The 18,747-nt window shown below is 37.2% G+C and overlaps 2 protein-coding genes across 2 annotated transcripts in view; both read left to right on the forward strand.

Moving 5' to 3' along the window:
- LOC134265144 (alcohol dehydrogenase [acceptor]-like) overlaps positions 1–15,418 on the forward strand; it is a 31,676-nt gene extending 16,258 nt beyond the window's left edge. Inside the window, exons 10-12 of the mRNA XM_062747391.1 lie at positions 1,933–2,093; positions 14,456–14,677; positions 15,044–15,418. Coding sequence (XP_062603375.1) covers positions 1,933–2,093; positions 14,456–14,677; positions 15,044–15,209 — 549 coding nt within the window. The 3' untranslated portion in view covers positions 15,210–15,418. The remainder of the gene's footprint in view (positions 1–1,932; positions 2,094–14,455; positions 14,678–15,043) is intronic.
- Positions 15,419–17,733: 2,315 nt separating this feature from the next.
- LOC134265158 (alcohol dehydrogenase [acceptor]-like) overlaps positions 17,734–18,747 on the forward strand; it is a 22,856-nt gene continuing 21,842 nt past the window's right edge. Inside the window, exons 1-3 of the mRNA XM_062747406.1 lie at positions 17,734–17,861; positions 18,050–18,258; positions 18,477–18,666. Coding sequence (XP_062603390.1) covers positions 17,735–17,861; positions 18,050–18,258; positions 18,477–18,666 — 526 coding nt within the window. The 5' untranslated portion in view covers position 17,734. The remainder of the gene's footprint in view (positions 17,862–18,049; positions 18,259–18,476; positions 18,667–18,747) is intronic.

Below are 18,747 nucleotides of genomic sequence, written 5' to 3' on the forward strand. Positions count from 1 at the left end.
CGCGAGGTTTAACGCTTCGTCAATATTTTCGGACGCGCTCTGACAAATTGCCCATTCCATATCTTGGTCATGTAAGGCATCGCGGAAACATTTATATGCCAAAGTATCCCTAACTTCACACGGGGCTGTGGGGTAAGCAAGTCTGGCTAATCGTTTTATATCTTGGGCCAATTCAGGGAGGCTTTCGTCTCTTTTCCGATACCGGCTATTCATTTCTGCGCGGTACATTTCAGTTTGATTCTTTGGTTCGAAGCGAGTTTGGAGAACAAATTTCAACTCATAATAATCGTCAAGCTGATGGGGTCTAAGATCAGTCAGAACACTTCTGGCTGAGCCTCTCAAACAAGCTGCTAACTGTAGAGCCTTAATTTCACTGGACCAGTTATTTAACCGACATACAATTTCAAACTGAGTAATAAAGTCTGTCCAACTAGATCTGCCGTCATAAGTGTCGGGTTTTGCTCTGACAGTCTGTCGAGTCTGGTTTTGATTTTCATAATTTGGTCTGAACGGATTAAAATCCGATGGTCTATCTAAAACATTATGAGGGTGTACCTGTGTTCGCGTATCGAACGAACGAAAATGTGACTGGTTTGCGTCACTGGGCAGAGTATGTCTATGGTCATCAGGCTCACTCACTCTGTCAATCGTTCTGTAGTCACTGTACTCACTTCTGCAGTCTGTCATGTCATGGTCTTTGTCAACCAAACGATCTAAAGTCTCTGTAAGTTTCTGTAACACAGTAGAAATATCACAAATCTGGGACTGCATAGAATTCACTTTAGTTTCCATATCAGGGCTTGGTTCACCCCCACCCTGGTCATTGGGGTTCACATTACTACCACGGGATTCTGCCATTTTATTTCACTGGGGAGAATCTAGCAAGTGTAAATCAAGAATAACAAATTTTCCTGCACAAATTAATTTTATCCTATCCCACCGCTGCCACCAAAATGTAACGTTTTCGCCGTTACGAGTTCGTAAGATAGGATAAAATAATTATTAATTACCAAATTGGTATTTGTAATTTATAAGCCTGGTCGCGGCTAATATCTTGTCTTATAATTTCTGGTAGCGAAATATGAATAAACCTGGTAGCGGTTTTTTACTAAATAAATAAACACAAAGATAATAAAGTTTTCAAAAATTATATTCTGTTATTCCAAAATTTAATAATGATAGTCAATAAATTAACAACAATATATATTTCAAAAATATGGCCACACGCGTACAACGTCACTTGCTAGATTCAAAGGATTCCCCAAATTTCAGATAAAGTTAAAGTAAATTTCTAATACGAAATTTCCTAAATATAAATAAATAATTTATCACAAATTCCAATTAAATTACCTGGACATTTCACAAATAGTCTGGTAGCGACTAAAATAGGTAATATAAATTCACAAGTCTGGGCTGACTATCCAAATAAGTCCTTAAAAAAAAATTTACGTCCGTCTACTATCATCTAAAAATCCCAACTGACTTCTAAAACTAAACGTTAACCCTAAGTGACGTAGCACGACCCAACGTGACGTTATAAACCGCGAAATCGCGACACATTCTAGGTAAGACTTGTACATAATTTCCCGCGACCGGAAGTAATGGAAAATGAAAGTAAACATGTGAAATGACAGAATGACTTCAAAATAAGGTAAAAATAATGATGTACAACATGTTTAAATATAGTTTAAACATACAATAATGATGAACAAATCTTCCGGTCGAAATAAATTAAAACCACAAGTAGATAAACACACATTTCAAATATATACACAGTCAAAATCATTACATAACTTTGAAAGTAAAGTTTGACAATAATTTTCGCATTACTAATTAAAACTAATCAAAGACTGATCAAATCGAGGACTGTATACTTTTAAAACAAAAAAGTGATTTCTGTTATGTCATGTTTTCAATTAAAAAATATTGAAGATCACCGAGGGTGTGTATAAAGCATACGCGGACTTCATAAGCAATGGAGGGAGCTTCTTCACCGCAAATATACTTCTCCATCCAAAGAGTAGGGGAACCGTTCGACTTCAGAGTACTGATCCCTTTGATCCACCACTCATTACCGTCTTCCTTGGAAGACGGTATTGTATAGTTGAAGTTTTTTACAGTCTTCGGACTATGCACTTCCTCTCTTTTGTGATTGGTAGAAAATGCATGATGAGAAAATTTTCAATTATTTCATTGGTTAAAATGCTGTTCAAGGCAAGGGAGATAACTTTCTGATGATCTAATTTTCGTACGACTTAACAATTTTGCAAGATTTTCAATCTTAAAAAAAATGACAAAACGAACAACAAAATCAGCAGTAATTAATTCCTAATAACATGATTTTTTGTATAGCAAAAAATAAAAAGATCTCTTTAACTTCATTATAAATAAAATTTGATTTTTATTGCTTGCAGGCTTTACAATTTGTTATTATTCTTTTCCCCTTTCTTGTTTGAAGAAGGAAATGGAATCAGCCGCAGAAGGATAAAACGTACGCTGAACTAGGCCCTGAGGTCCCCTGCTCAGTTCACGACTATCGGGCCTGTTTACTCCGCTACAAAATGTAGTGCGTTGCATACGTAAAGTGAAAATAGAATAAATTGTAATACTGTGAAGCCTTTAAAGTGTAAAACAAACAACTTTTTAAAAGAAATAACCATCTGATAGGTATTAGAAAAGATAGAGGGGGTGGAGGGTGGGTGCTGAGCAACATTAACTGCAATTTTATGCGATATATGATATAAAAGCGTTTTAACATTTATGGATTACGTTAGGTGACCTGTGGTCTCCCCTATGATTTCATTCCATGTAACGTTATAGTACACATCAGTAGGGGGCAACAGTAAGGTGACCAGAGAACAAGTAATATTGTACATCAGGAGGGGGACCAGAGGTCACCTTATATTGTACATCAGTAGGGAGACCAGAGGACACCATATATCCCAGGGGCGTAGTATCCGGGGGGGCCAGGGGGGGCCTGGCCCCCCCACTTTTTTTCCCAACCTTACTTACAGTATAGGAAATGTTAATTCAAAGCCTGTTTGCCCCCCTCACTTTTAGAAATGTACCGAAAATGTAGTATAAGAATTGGTGCTAGAAGTAGTTGACAGTGAAAAAAAGTTAACCCCCCCCCCCCCCCCCACCAAATAGGATTTTCGACTTCGGGTAAATTTCATTTTTTTTTTTTTTTTTTTTTTTTTTTTTTTTTTTGCTTGTCAACTTTTTCAGGTAAGTAAAAAAAAAATTTTCTCTGCCTGGCCCCCCCACTTTCAAAAACGATGCTACGCCACTGATATCGTACATAAGTAGGGGGACCAGAGGTCACCTTAAACTGTACATCAGTAGGGGATCAAGAGGACACCTTAATGTACATCAGTAGGGGGACCAGAGGGCACCTTATTTGTATATCAATAGGAGGACCAGAGGACACCTAATATTGTACATCAGTAAGAGGACCAGTGTGTCACCTTATCAGTAGGGGATCAAGAGGACACCTTAATGTACATCAGTAGGGGGACCAGAGGGCACCTTATTTGTATATCAATAGGAGGACCAGAGGACACCTAATATTGTACATCAGTAAGAGGACCAGTGTGTCACCTTATATAAAACATCATTAGGTTGACCAGAAGTCACCTTATACTGTACATCAGAAGGGGACATCAGTAGGAGGACCAGAGGTCACCTTATACTTTACATCAGTAGGGGGACCAGAGGGCACCTTATACTGTACATCAGTAGGGGGACTAGAGGGCATTTTGAATTCTACATATGTAGGGGGACCAGAAGACACCATATATTGTACATAAGTAGCGGACAACAGAAAAAGGGCCAGAGAACACCATATTCTACATCAGTAGGGGGACCAGAGGTCACCTTTAATTCTACATATGTAGGGGGACCAGAGGTCACCTTTAATTGTACGTCAGTGGGGGGACCAGAGGTCACCTTATACTGTACATCAGTAGAGGACATCAGTAGGAGAGCCGAGGTCACCTTATATTGGACATAAGTAGGAGAGCAGAGGTCACCTTATATTGTACATAAGTAGGGGGACCAAAGGTCACCTTATATTGTACATCAGTAGGGGACCAGAGGACACATTAAATTGTACATCAGTAGGGAGACCAGAGGTCACCTTTTATTGTACATCAGTAGGGGACCTGTGGTCCCTTGAACATCAGTAGGGGACCTGAGGACACTTAATATTACACTTTACATCAATAGGGGGACCAAAGGTAACCCTGTATTGTTCATCAGTAGGGGGACCAGAGGTCACCTTATATTGTACATCAGTAGGGGGACTAGAGGACACCTTATAATGTACATCAGTAGTGGAACCAGAGGGCACCTTATATTGTTCTTCAGTAGGGGGACCAGAGGACACCTTATATTGTACATCAGTAGGGGGACCAGAGGACACCTAATATTACACTTTAGATCATTAGGGGGACCAGAGGGCACCTTATATTGTACATCAGTAGGGGGACTAGAGGTTACCTTATATTGTATATCAATAGGGGGACCAGAGGTAACCTTATATTGTACATCAGTAGGGGGACCAGAGGACACCATATATCGTACATTGGTAGGGGGATTAGGGGTCACCTTATATTGTACATCAGTAGGGGGACTAGATGACACCTTATAATGTACATCAGTAGGGGGACCAGAGGCACCTTATATTTTACATCAGTAGGGGGACCAGAGGACACTTTATATTGTACATCAGTAGGGGGACCAGAGGACACCTAATATTCCACTTTAGATCAATAAGTGGACCAGAGGGCACCTTATAGTAGGGGACATCAGTAGGGGGACTAGAGGTCACCTTATATTGTATATCAATAGGGGGACCAGAGGTAACCTTATATTGTATATCAGTAGGGGGACCAGAGGACACCATATATCGTACATTGGTAGGGGGACTAGGGGTCACCTTATATTGTACATCAGTAGGGGGACTAGAGGACACCTTATTATGTACATCAGTAGGGGGACCAGAGGGCACCTTATATTGTACATCAGTAGGGGGACCAGAGGACACCTTATATTGTACATCAGTTGTTGAACCAGGGGACATCTTTTATTGTACACCAGTAGGGAGACCTGGGGACATCTTATATTGTACATGAGTAGGGGGACCAGGGGTCACCTTATATTGTACATCAGTAGGGAGACCAGAGGACACCTTATATTATACATCAGCAGGGGGACCAGGGTCATCTTATATTGTACATCAGTAGGGGGACCATAGGACTTCTTATATTGTACAACAGCAGGGTGACCAGGGTACATCTTATATTGTTCATAAGTTGGGGACATCAGTAGGGGGACCAGAGGACACCTTATATTATTCATCAGTAGGGGGACCAGGGGTTTCTTATTTTGTACACCAGTAGGGTGACCAGAGGTCACCTTATATTGTACATCAGTAGTGGGACCATAGGACACCTTTTATGTACATCAGTAGGGGGAACAGAGGTCACCTCATATTGTACATAAGTAGGGAACATCAGTAGGGGGACCAGGGGTCACCTTATATTTTACAAAAGTAGGGGGACCAGGGGTCACCTTATATAGTACAACAGTAGGGGGCCAGGGGTTACCTTATATTGTACAACATTAGGAGGACGAAAGGACACCTTATATTGTACATCAGTAGGAGATAACAGTAGGGGGACCAGAGGTCACCTTTTATTGTACATCAGTAGGGGGACAGAGCCTTCAGTTCAGTTTTGACGTTCGTTACTGGGTGGACCAGAAGTAAACTAATATTGTACATCAATAAGTTGACCAAAGGTCACCTTATATGTTATTTCATTATGGAGACTTATGGTCATCTTTATATTGTACAACAGAAAGGGGACCATAGGTCACCTTATACTGTACAAAAGCAGACGTCAGATTATATTGTACATCATAAGGGGAAACGGAGGTCACCTTATACATCAATAGGGGGTCAGAGGTCACCCTATGTTGTAGATCATTATGAGGACCTTAGGTCACTCTATATTTTACATCACAAGGGGGACCAGAGGTCACCTTGTATTGTACATAAATAAGGAGACCAGTGGTCCCCTTTGTTGTACATTTTTAAAGAAATCAGACATAAAAAATATTATATGAATGCAGAGAGATAAAGCATCAACGATTCTAGACTCGTCTTAACCAACAGACACCTAAAAAGAAAACAAGGGCGGACCAGTGGGTACAGATAAAATGCATATTAACGAGATGCTAGACGTTCACTTAAGAACACGACAAGAGGCCTATGGATCTTATAGGTCATTTGAACATCTTGTAAAACTTAAAACTTTCATTTCAAATAAGCGGTAATAATTAGCAATAATTAGTAGTGCTCATTGACCACAAAAACCCTCATCCTGAGGTCATACATTTCACAATTTTGAAAAAAAGGACCATTGTTCATAAAAAAAATTGGTTTATACCAAAGAACAAATTTCAAAGCATTAATTCAATTACAGTATTGTCTACAAATGACATGGTACCCATGAGCCAGGGGCCTTGAAATTTATAATTCTGGAAGACACTCCCTTGCTTATCATAACTATATGTAGTTAGTTTAATTAATATCCAGGAGCAGAGAGGAAGATTTTTTTAAAGAATTAAGGAGGCTGGGGGACAACAAATTAACCATCAGTTTTAACTTATTTTTTTTTTTTTAGATACGGTATCATAAGCTGTCAACTATCATTTGGCAAAGAAAAAATTCATACATTTTAGTTTTTAAAATTTGATCATTTTTGTATATCTTTATATGGAGCTCTTCTTTTAAAGGAGATCAAAATAGTCTGAAAATGGCTGCCACCCCTCAGCCTCTTTAATGAATATAAACTTTACAGTTTATATAGCCCCAGCGTAACACCGGAACCCCTGACCTTTGGGTCACGAATTTCAAAACTTTGGAGAGAATACCCTTCCTCATCACAACTTTGCATGTAGTTAGTTTGTTTAATATCCAGGGGCAGAGGGAAATATTTTCAAAGAATAAATGCATTTCATAATTATTATTATTGTCGTTATGGGTATTTCCTGTGTGAACAGAATGGTGGATCTGTGTGGTTTTTATGTCACGTGACATGGTCATATAAATAGCAGGTGCGTGCTTAAAAAGTTACTCTACCGCTCGTACAGAACGTGTAAGGAATGGAAACCAGTAAATTAGGCACACACACACACATATATATGTATGTATATAAGTATTATTTAATGATTAAAAATAACGTGTGTTGAAATGAATACAAATGTGTTAAATTTGTAATAAACGTTCTGACGAGCAGCATTCCATACATATGAGTTGATTATTCTTTCAATACAGAATAAAAAGTATAATTAATTTATATTCGGACAGACGAAGTGAGAGAGATTATAAATTAATATAAATTTTATAGCCCTGTCCTAACCCCAGGGCCCCTGACCCTGGGACAATGAATTTCACAATTTTGGTATGGAGTCAATGCTTATAATAATTATGCCAACAGTTCGACGGCTTGATGTTAATGAGTAAAGAAGATTTTTAAAGATTTCATCAATTGTAGTAATTACGCCCAAACATTCTTGCCTTAGGGGGTGGAGGGCAGGGACCATGAATTAAAAAAAAATTTCCCTTTCACCCATAGATGCTTTATGCCAAAATTGGTTGTAAATGGTTGAGGGATTACAGAGAAAAGCTGAAAATGTTCAAATGTTAACGCACAATGCACAGCGCACGACGCCAGAAAAAAAAACTGATAGCAATAAGTCACATGCGTTGATTCAGGTGACCAAATAAGGAGTCCTTTGGTCTCAATATTTATGTAAAATATTAGGTGTCTTCTGGTCTCCCTGTTGACTTACAATATAATATTATAAGATGACCTCTGGTCTTCTTATTGATGTAAAATATAAAGTGTCTTCCGGTTTCTTCATTGTCGTTCAAAATAGTGTTATCATTAGTTTTTAATGATGTACAATATAATGTGACCTCTTGTCCCCCTACTGATGTACAAATTACGAGGGCTGTTCAATAAATAATGTCCTGAACTGTATGACATACAATACTAAGCTTGAATTTATAACAATTGATGTGACTACTTTTCATCACATAGTTTAATTGTGAGAAGCTGGAAAACAAGGGTATTCGAGACACTGCATTAAAAATGAATTGTAAAGAATCAGTAAACTAAAGTAAAATTAAACCGTCCATTAAAGCTGCTGTAAAATTTGTTAAGAATCCCAAAGAAATACTCACTGAAATATGTAAAAATTTACTGCAATCAATGTTTGTTTTATAGACAATTGAGCAGGTGGATTTCACTGATAAAATGTATATAATGGGCATCAAAAATGAATACCGTACTTGCAAACAAAAATTAAACAAATAATGTACTGTTTGCCAAATTTCAACAAATAATCACTGATGGTGTATGATTGACTATACGACACATAGCAAAGAATGGAGGCGTACAAGGCAAGGACAATTCCGCGCTCTGAAAAAAGATATTTCTCAATTCGAAAAGTAGTATTTTTTCAAAATTTTATGGTTTATATCATCTTTTACATATCAAATTCTTTATTTCATTGTTTTAATAATTTATGAATAATTTATTTTTTATTCATGTTTTTATGACATTTGAAAAAAAAAAAAATAAAATAAATAAAAGGAAAAAGAAAAAGCTTCATGTATGATTCGAACTCTCTTCATAGCTCAGGTTTAGTCCAAGACCAACCGCTTTAACCACTACCGGTACGCTACGAAGTATATGCACTATTGACGTCTTTCAGTGTGATTTAAATGGACGGGTTCACGAAGAATGGAGACTTGACCCATTCATGTTCAAAATTCGTTTTTTATAGCTCTATTAAACCCATTTTCCACTAAATATGCTTAACTGTCAACTTTGAAATAAATATTATCAAATGATAAGTCGTTCAGAAAAATAAAATGATAAAATATTTTGAAGATGACATTACTGAGAACATGATTTTAGAAAAATATAGCTTTTTTGTGGATTTTGAAAATTGAAAAACATTTTGTCTCAGAGCGGGGGATTGTACACGCCTTATACGCCCTCTTTCAAAATACACATCATTTCGGGAGTAGTTCACACTGTTTTAAGAACGTTTGACAGAAAAAAAAAGCTTATTACTCAAAAGTAACCCTTAAAAAAATGAGTGAAAACGACTGCATATAAGAATATATGAACAATTATTAAAAATATCAGTAATTGTAGTTATCCACGTTTATTTGAATTTCAAACAGATAATGAAACTTGAATCTATTGCTTAAAACCCTCAAAACAAATTTACAATAAGATGTACTTGACAAAAAAAGCAAAGGTCTAAGAAGAGCAGAGAATTGCAAGAGCACAAGGATAGATTTATAGGCAATTTTCTTAAATATTAGTGGTCTTATTGTTCAAATTCGTATTCGGGGATGCAGTTTAATTTCTGGAGGAATCTAGAAAGCAATTTTTTGGCAAAAAATCAAAAGGTTAATGAGAATAAGGAATCCACAACATAAGATTTTTTCCATGACAGCGTCCAAACCCGAAAGCCCTGAAGAGTAAAGGAGTCTTGGGGATAAACAAAAGTTAATGTTCATTCACGTTAACAATATTCGCCAGATCTTTCGCCTTTTGACTTGTTCCATTTGCCAAACTTGAGAAAACGCCTTTCAGAAGGAAGAAACAAGTCCAGGAAATCATAGGATCTGCAATAATCCAGTATACAAAGGTTCATACCAGAAAATGAGTTCGAAAAACAATTGAAAATGAAAGAAATTGGATAAAAATGTTACTTACATGTGTTTTAATGAAAAGATAATTTTAGGTTAAATCATTATAACTAAATTATTGAAAAGCGACTTTTGTTTCTTTCCGAGCACCGAAGACATTATTAAACGACCCTTGTATAAGGTGACCTACCGATGTACAATATCAGGTGTCCTCTGGTCCCCCTACTGATGTACAATATGAGGTGACCTCTAGTCCCCCTACTGATGTACAATATACGGTGACCTTTGGTCCCCCTACTGATGTGCAATATAAAGTGGCCTCTGATCCCCTTACTGATGTACAATACAAGGTGACATCTGGTCCCCCTTCTGATGTACAATATGAGGTGACCACTGGAGTTTTATGAAGAGACTTACTTTTACAATCGACTACTGACTTTTACAATTTAAACAATGACTTACTCCATTACTTAAAATGTAAAAGTCAGCTGTCTAATGTAAAAGTAAGTCTCTTCATAAAACTCCATTAGTCCTACTGATGTATAATATAAGGTGACCTCTGGTCCCCTTACTGGTCCCCTACTGATGTACAATATGAGGTGACCTCTGGTCCCCCTACTGGTGTACAATATAAGGTGGCCTCTGGTCCTACTGATTCACAATATAAGGTGACCCCTGGTCCCCCTGCTGATGTACAATATAAAGTGTCCTTTGATCTCCTTACTGATGTGCAATATAAGGTGACCTCTGGTCCCCTTCTGATGTTCAATTAAAGGTGACCTCTGGTCCCCCTACTGATATACAATAAAAAATGGCCTCAGGTCCCCCTACTGATGTACAATATAAGATGTCCTCTGGTCCCCTTTTAATGTACAATGTAAGGTGACCTCTGGTCCCCCTGCCAATGTACAATATAAGGTGACCCCTGGTATCCCTGCTGATGATCAATATGAAGTGACCTCTCATCCCCTTACTGATGTACAATATAAGGTGACCTCTAGTCCCCCTTCTGGTGTTAAATATAAGGTGACCTCTGGTCCCCCTTTTGATGTACAATATAAAGTGGTCTCTGGTCCCCCTACTGATGTACAATATAAGATGACCTCTGGTCCCCATTCTGATTTTAAATATAAGGTGACCTCTGGTCCCCCTTTTGATGTACAATATAAAGTGGTCTCTGGTCCCCCTACTGATGTACAATATAAGATGACCTCTGGTCCCCCTTCTGCTTTTAAATATAAGATGACCTCTGGTCCCCCTGCTGATATACAATATAAAGTGGCCTCTGGTCCCTCTACTGATGTACAATATAAGGTGACCTCTGGTCCCCCTTCTGATGTTAGATATAAGGTGACCTCTGGTCCCCCTTCTGTTGTTAGATATAAGGTGACCTCTGGTCCCCCTTACTGATGAACAATATAAGGTACAATATAAGGTGCCTCTGGTCCCACTTCTGAGGTACAATATAAGGTGACCTCTGGTCCCCCTGCTGATGTACAATATAAGGTGACCTCTGGTCCCCCTACTTATGTACAATATAAGGTGACCTCTGGTCCTTCTGCTGATGTACAATATAAGATGACCTCTGGTCCCCCTACTTATGTACAATATAAGGTGACCTGGTCCCCTTACTGATGTACAATATAAGGTGACCTCTGGTCCCCCTACTGATGTACAATATAAGGTGACCTCTGGTCTGATGATGTACAATATAAGGTGACCTCTGGTCCCCTACTGATGTACAATATCCCCTGGTACTGATGTACAATATAAGGTGGACCTCTGATGTCAATATAAAGTGACCCTCATCCCCTTACTGATGTACAATATAAGGTGACCTCTAGTCCCCTTTCTGGTGTTAAATATAAGGTGTCCTCTGGTCCCCTTTTAATGTACAATGTAAGGTGACCTCTGGTCATCCTGCAAATGTACAATATAAAGTGACCCCTGGTATCCCTGCTGATGATCAATATAAAATGACCTCTCATCCCTGCTGATGATCAATATAAAGTGACCTCTCATCCCCTTACTGATGTACAATATAAGGTGACCTCTGGTCCCCCTTCTGATGTGAAATATAAGGTGACCTCTGGTCCCCCTTTTGATGAACAATATAAAGTGGTCTCTGGTCCCCCTACTGATGTACAATAAAAGATGACCTCAGGTCCCCCTTCTGATTTTAAATATAAGGTGATCCCTGGTCCCCCTTTTGATGTACAATATAAAGTGACCTCTGGTCCCCCTACTGATGTACAATATAAGGATGACCTCTGGTCCCCCTTCTGATTTAAATATAAGGTGACCTCTGGTCCCCCTGCTTATGTACATTATAATGTGTCCTCTGGTTCCTCTACTGATGTACAATATAAGGTGACTACTGGTCTCCCTACTAATATACAATATAAGATGTCCTCTGGTCCCCCTTCTGATGTACAATATAAGGTGTCCTCTGGTCCCCCTGATACTGATGAACAATATAAGGTGCTCTGGTCCCCCTACTGATGTACAATATAAGGTGACCTCTGGTCCCCCTTCTGATGTACAATATAAGGTGACCTCTGGTCCCCCTACTGATGTACAATATAAGGTGACCTCTGGTCCCCCTACTGATGTACAATATAAGGTGACCTCTGGTCCCCCTACTTATGTACAATATAAGGTGACCTCTGGTCCTTCTGCTGATGAACAATATAAGATGACCTCTGGTCCTACTACTGATGTACAATATTAGGTGTCCTCTGGTCCCCTTATTGATGTTCAATATAAGGTGACCTCTGATCCCTCTACTGATGTACAGTAAAATATTAGGTGACCACTAGTCTCCGTACTCATGAAAAATATCGGGTGACCTCTGGTCCCCGTACTGATGTACAATATAAGGTGTCCTCTGGTCACCCTACTGATGTACAATATAAGGTGAACCCTGGTACAACTGCTGATGATCAATATAAAGTGACCTCTCATCCCCTTACTGATGTACAATATAAGGTGACCTCTAGTCCCCTTTCTGGTGTTAAATATAAGGTGTCCTCTGGTCCCGCTACAGATGTACAGTACAATATTAGGTGACCACTATTCCCCGTACAATATAAAATGACGTCTGGTCATCCTTCTGATGTTAAATATAAGGTGACCTCTGGTCCCCCTACTGATGTACAATAAAAGGTGACCTAAGGTACCCCTGCTGATGTACATATGTAACTTCTGGTCATCCTTCTGATGTTTAATCTAAGGTGACCTCTGGTCCCCCCTACTTATGTACAATATAAAGTGACCTCTGGTTCCCCCTACTGATGTTCAATATAAGGTGAACTCTGTTTCTCCTACTGATGTACAATATAAGGTGACCTCTGGTCCCCTTACTGATGTACAATATAAGGTGTCCTCTGGTTCCCTTATTGGTGTACAATATAAGGTGACCTCTGGCCCCTCTACTGATGTACAGTACAATATAAGGTGACCACTAGCCCCCGTATTAATGTAAAATATCGGGTGACCTCTGGTCCCCGTAATGATGTACAAAATAAGGTGTCCTCTGGTCCCCCTACTGATGTACAATAAAAGGTGACCCCTTTTCCCCCACTGATGTACAATATAAGGTGTCCTCTGGTCCCCCTACAGATGTATAGTATAAGGTGTCCTCTGGTCCCCCTACTGATATACAAGAGAGGACCTCAGGTCCTTCTGCTGATGTACAATATAAGATGACCTCTGGTCCTACTACTAATGTAAAATATAAGGTGTCCTCTGGTCCCGCTACAGATGTACAGTACAATATTAGGTGACCACTAGTCCCCGTACAATATAAAGTGACCTCTGGTCCTTCTGCTGATGTACAATATACGATGACTTCTGGTTTTACTACTGATGTACAATATAAGGTGACCTCTGGTCTCTCTACTGATGTACAGTACAATATTAGGTGACCAATAGTCCCCGTACTAATGTAAAATATCGGGTGACCTCTGGTCCCCGTATTGATGTACAATATAAGGTGTCCACTGGTCCCCCTACTGATGTATAGTATAAGGTGTTCTCTCTCTCCCCCCCCCCCCCACCTGATGCACAATATAAGGTGCCCTCTGGTCTCCCTACCGATGTACAATATAAGGTGTCCTCTGGTCCCTCTACTTATGTACAGTACAATATTAGGTTACCTGTAGTCCCCCTACTGATGTACATTATAGGGTGACCTCTGGTCCCCCAAATGATGTACGATATAAGGTATCCCCAGGTCCCCCTATTATGTGCAATAAAAGATTACCTTTGGACCCCTATTGATTTAAAATGTAAGGTGACCTATGATCCCTCTGATGATGTACAATATAAGGTGACAACTGGTCTCCCTAATGATGTTAAATATAAGGTGGCCTCTGGTCCCCCTACTGATGTACAATGTAAGGTGATCTTTGGTCCCCCTATTGATGTAAAATATTAGGTTACCTCTGGTCACCCTTTATTATTTTCACGTTTCTGCTAATATATATATTAGAAAGTTGATCTTTATAAAGTTATAAATATGATTATTTTGGAGTAAGACAAAGAAAATTGTCTATCATATAAAATTCAATTAATATATAAGGTGACCTGAGGTCTCCGTATTGATGATATCGATGAATTTACTTTTGTGCCTTTAATGCCTGGAGAGTTCCTAGAATGTTTTATTACTACGCAAAATGACGAACTATTTGCGGGGGACCCCAGGTCCTAGTTCAGCGTACGTAAGCTAGCCAACACAGAATCATTCAGATCAATTGGTGCGTCACCATCAGACCCCTATGAGGAGTATTATCCTCCATGTAACGAGCTTCCATACCCTTCAGAGGAGTACTGGGTCTGTAGAATCAAGCACTATGCGTTCAACGTCTGGCATCCAACGTCTACATGTAGAATGGGGGCATTGGATGATCATACGGCTGTTTTTGATCCACAACTCAGGTTTAAAATTTTATTTAACTTTAAAAAAAAAATAATATTTTGTTTAATTGTGAAAAATAAAGATTTATTTTAAAAATTTCAGATTCGTTGTCTATCAATCTTATATGAACTGAATTGAAGTCTGAGTTAAATTGAACTCGAAAGAATGAATATACATGTAACTCAAGAACATAATTAGGGTACATGTAATACTCGCAAAAATAAACTTAGATATATTCAGAATATATATATAGTTCAACAATCTGAAAATCGTTATATGGATTACTAATAAGCAATATAAATATCGTAAATTATTTAAACTATGGAAAAAGAGGATTTCTTTGTAATTTCTATTGTCATTACAGTTATTTATTTTCATTTTAACAGGGTTAAAGGTATACAGAATCTTCGTGTAGTCGATGCCTCCGTCATGCGTCACGTAACCTCTGGAAACACAAATGCTCCAACCATAATGATAGCAGAAAAAGCGGCCGACATGATTCGAGGAATAGATAGTGTTAAAGATATTCGTAAAAGAATTATCAATTTATAAATATTGATAAAAGATGAAGTGTTAAATTTTTTTGGGAGGAAAGGGGGGATCATGCGTGTGTTTACACATTTCAAGGCAAGAAAACATGAAAGAGGAGATATAACATTCTTTTCATATCAACGTAAAGATATTTACATATAGGTCGAATTAGGGCATTTTAGAAATTTGAACAAAGTAAATTTGTTTATGATCTATCATAAGTTAAGATTCCTAATAGCCACATACCACTCGCTGCCAGTGGACATCCATTTCAATGGTAGGTTACAGAACAAATAAAACCTGGTATAGAAAATAAAAGAGAAAAAGTTCATTTGCAACTTATTTCATTTTTTCCTGAATAATACCATTATACCTATTGAAAGGTATTCTAAGAAACTTTGTAGTGCTAGATCTACTAAGTATGACTTTAAATTAATACCAGTTTTTGCAAAAACCTATGAAATCATAGGAGGATGGAAATACCTTAAAATACTTTACGATTAGAGTTAAATTTTTGTATGGAGAATCCTCTAGACAGTACAGGTTTGATATACAATCGATGTAAAAACTAGGCCTTTTAGATCAGTGTACATCAACTTGTGACAGTGACCAAACGTCTTATATATAGAATTGATGAAACATTAGTAGAGATGTGAAATAGTACTGACACCGTATCACATGTTAGATGTATAAAACTTCATATTTTTGTGCGATAGATTTAGGTAGATTTTAATGACTACTTACTTTATTGAAAGTTTATTTGCCCCACGTATCTTTTAATGTGGAATTAAATCAGGCCTATAGAGTTATTATAAGATGCTTTATAAGAAGAATGATCAATAGGTTCAGTTTCTTACCATGCACATCTATTAATTCCCTATTTGTGTTTTAGTTTAGGTTTCTTTATATTATAATTTCATTTTCTAAATTCATAAATTCTTTTTTCTGATATAATAATTTCGTGTTTCTTAATTTGATAAATACGTTTTCTTTATTTGATAATTTCGTGTTTCTTCATATAATAATTTTGTTTTTCTCTATATAATAATTTTGTTATTCTTCATTTGATAATTTCGTTTTGCTTATTTTTTTTTTATTGAATCATTTGGTTTTTCTTTATTTATTTTTGGTGTGCACTATTGGGCTTCCGTATCATTGACATACAAAGGTAACATGCAAGTTAGTAGGTCGCTGAATAGCTGTGTACATAATGATATATGAGATAGCAATATCCTGCAGGTATGTATTTCAGCATTTTATTTTTTTTTTTTTAATTTATTTTTCGGGGGGTTATGTTTGATCTGCAAATGATATATTTCATGTATGAGATTTAAGAATACTGCAAAATTGATAGTTGCATGGATGCAAAATAAGTTAACTTAGTGCTTCGTATATCATTTAGATTTGACTTTAGTTTATATGCATCTGATTTATGGGGAATCCTGTTAAAGATTTATTTAAATATAAAATGCTTTCTTTGGTTGTTAGTATGGGAATTAATGTCGCAGCTATTGCAGAAAATAATTATACATAACCCGCGGGTTATGTCATTTATTTCTGCAACTGCTGCGACAACCAAAGAAAGCATTTTATTGTTTATATTTACATATGTTTAAAAAAATCATTCAAAGTAAAATGCATTTTTTTAACTTTTGTTTTAAAGATGAACAGCCATTGTTCAAGAAAACTACACAAGTGGCTCGCTCAATGTTGTTCATGCACTGATTAATGGTAATGAAATTCATAAGAAATAAAGGGGAAAATATTCATTGGATGTAAATATAAACAGATATTTTCAACTGGAATGCTCACTGACTGACTTACGTTTTTCATGCTAATTGTTTGTCCTTTATTTATACAATGAATTGACGAAGGATTTTTCCGTTATTTCCTGATCATGACAAGGAGCACACGGCGGATGTGACCGGTCAGCAGGAGATGCTTACTCCTCCATGGCACCTGATCCCACCCCTAATGTTTCGGAGGTCCGTGTTTGTTCTGCTCCTGTTTGTTATTGTTTAATGGACTTTGAGATTGAACACTGTTCGTTATCTCCATATATTCCATATAGCCCATTAAAAGTGCTATAACACTACATAATTTTAACTGTTTACCTTATCAAATTACCAAATTAGAGCCTATGCAAAAATTAGTTTTATGAATTTAATATCGATGAAATCAATTGTCAAACTTGTTAAAATATTATTCGTCATTGAAATTTACAGCATTCGTTCGGACAAATGTGAGTCCTTACAGCAATTATTTATTTCCGTCGTAGTCATTATTTTTACAGTTCAATAACGAGTGCAACACATTTGTTGTGACAGAATTACGTACCTTTATCAATCTTCATAGAAATATAGCTTTGAACGAACTTTGAATGAAGCTGCATAATTAAATGTTATGAAAAATATGCCTATTAGGGTAGCACGTTTTTATAAATTACTTATAAAAACATTGTTAGGGTTAGGATTAGGGTCGTTGAAAATCGCAATCTTTTAAATTATACTAGGGGAAAGTAATTTGTCTTTTAATCATTATCAGGTATGGATCGATCATATACTGTGTTGATGCTTTTATTTGCTGTTTTTGTGTATTACTTCATGAATACAAAACACAAAACGAGTGAAGAAGCAAACATCGTCTTTAACAGCACATACGACTATATAATAGGTATGTTCATGATAATTAAATCCATTTTAACTTTTTCTCATTATAAAATATCTTGATTGTTTCTCATTGCAATAAATAGTGCTCATTTACGATGCTTATATCCTAAGTAGAGAATTTCGATTCTGATATGGTCGTCCGATACAGTAATTTCTTATATAAAAACATTTTCTGTCTTTGTTATGCTTTAGTTGGAGCTGGATCAGCCGGCTGTGTTCTTGCTAACAGACTTTCTGAAGATTTAGGGTCTTCCGTATTAATAGTAGAAGCCGGAGGATCAGAAAACGAGAACGAAATTATGCATATTCCTATGGCAAGTGGAGGTTTGCAGAATACGAAACAAGACTGGGCCTTCAGAACAGTCCCTCAAAAGAACGCATGTCTTGGTTTAAAAGACAAGGTTTGGTTTTTGTTTAAAAATCTTCCTTCTGCAACAAAATATTTATATCTATATATATCATAGGGATTTTTTGGTCTCAATAATCATTTGTGGTATTGATTGTATTTTTTGACTAGTTAATTAAGTCTGTAATAAGAATGTTTAAAGGAAATTTCAACTGGTTTTTTAGTCAGTAAAAACAATAGGTAAATAGTAAAAAATCATCTAAATTTTGACAGAGAAGTGCTCAAGCGAGAGGGCGTGTTCTTGGTGGAAGTGGTTCCATTAACTATATGCTGTATATGAGAGGCAGTCGCCATGACTTTGATGGATGGGAAAAGGAAGGTGCCGAAGGATGGAGCTACAAGGACATTCTACCATATTACATTAAATCAGAGGATATTCAAATACCAACACTAAAAGATTCACGTATAAATACTTTATTGCAGTATCATCGTTGATTTCTATAAATCTGCTTGAGTGTCTTAGATCTATGTCGACTTAGTCAAG

This window comes from Saccostrea cucullata, unplaced genomic scaffold (genome assembly GCF_032062105.1).
Source record: "Saccostrea cucullata isolate Sc308-1 unplaced genomic scaffold, CSIRO_AGI_Scuc_v1 ctg3917, whole genome shotgun sequence".
Classification (NCBI taxonomy): Eukaryota; Metazoa; Mollusca; class Bivalvia; order Ostreida; family Ostreidae; genus Saccostrea; species Saccostrea cuccullata.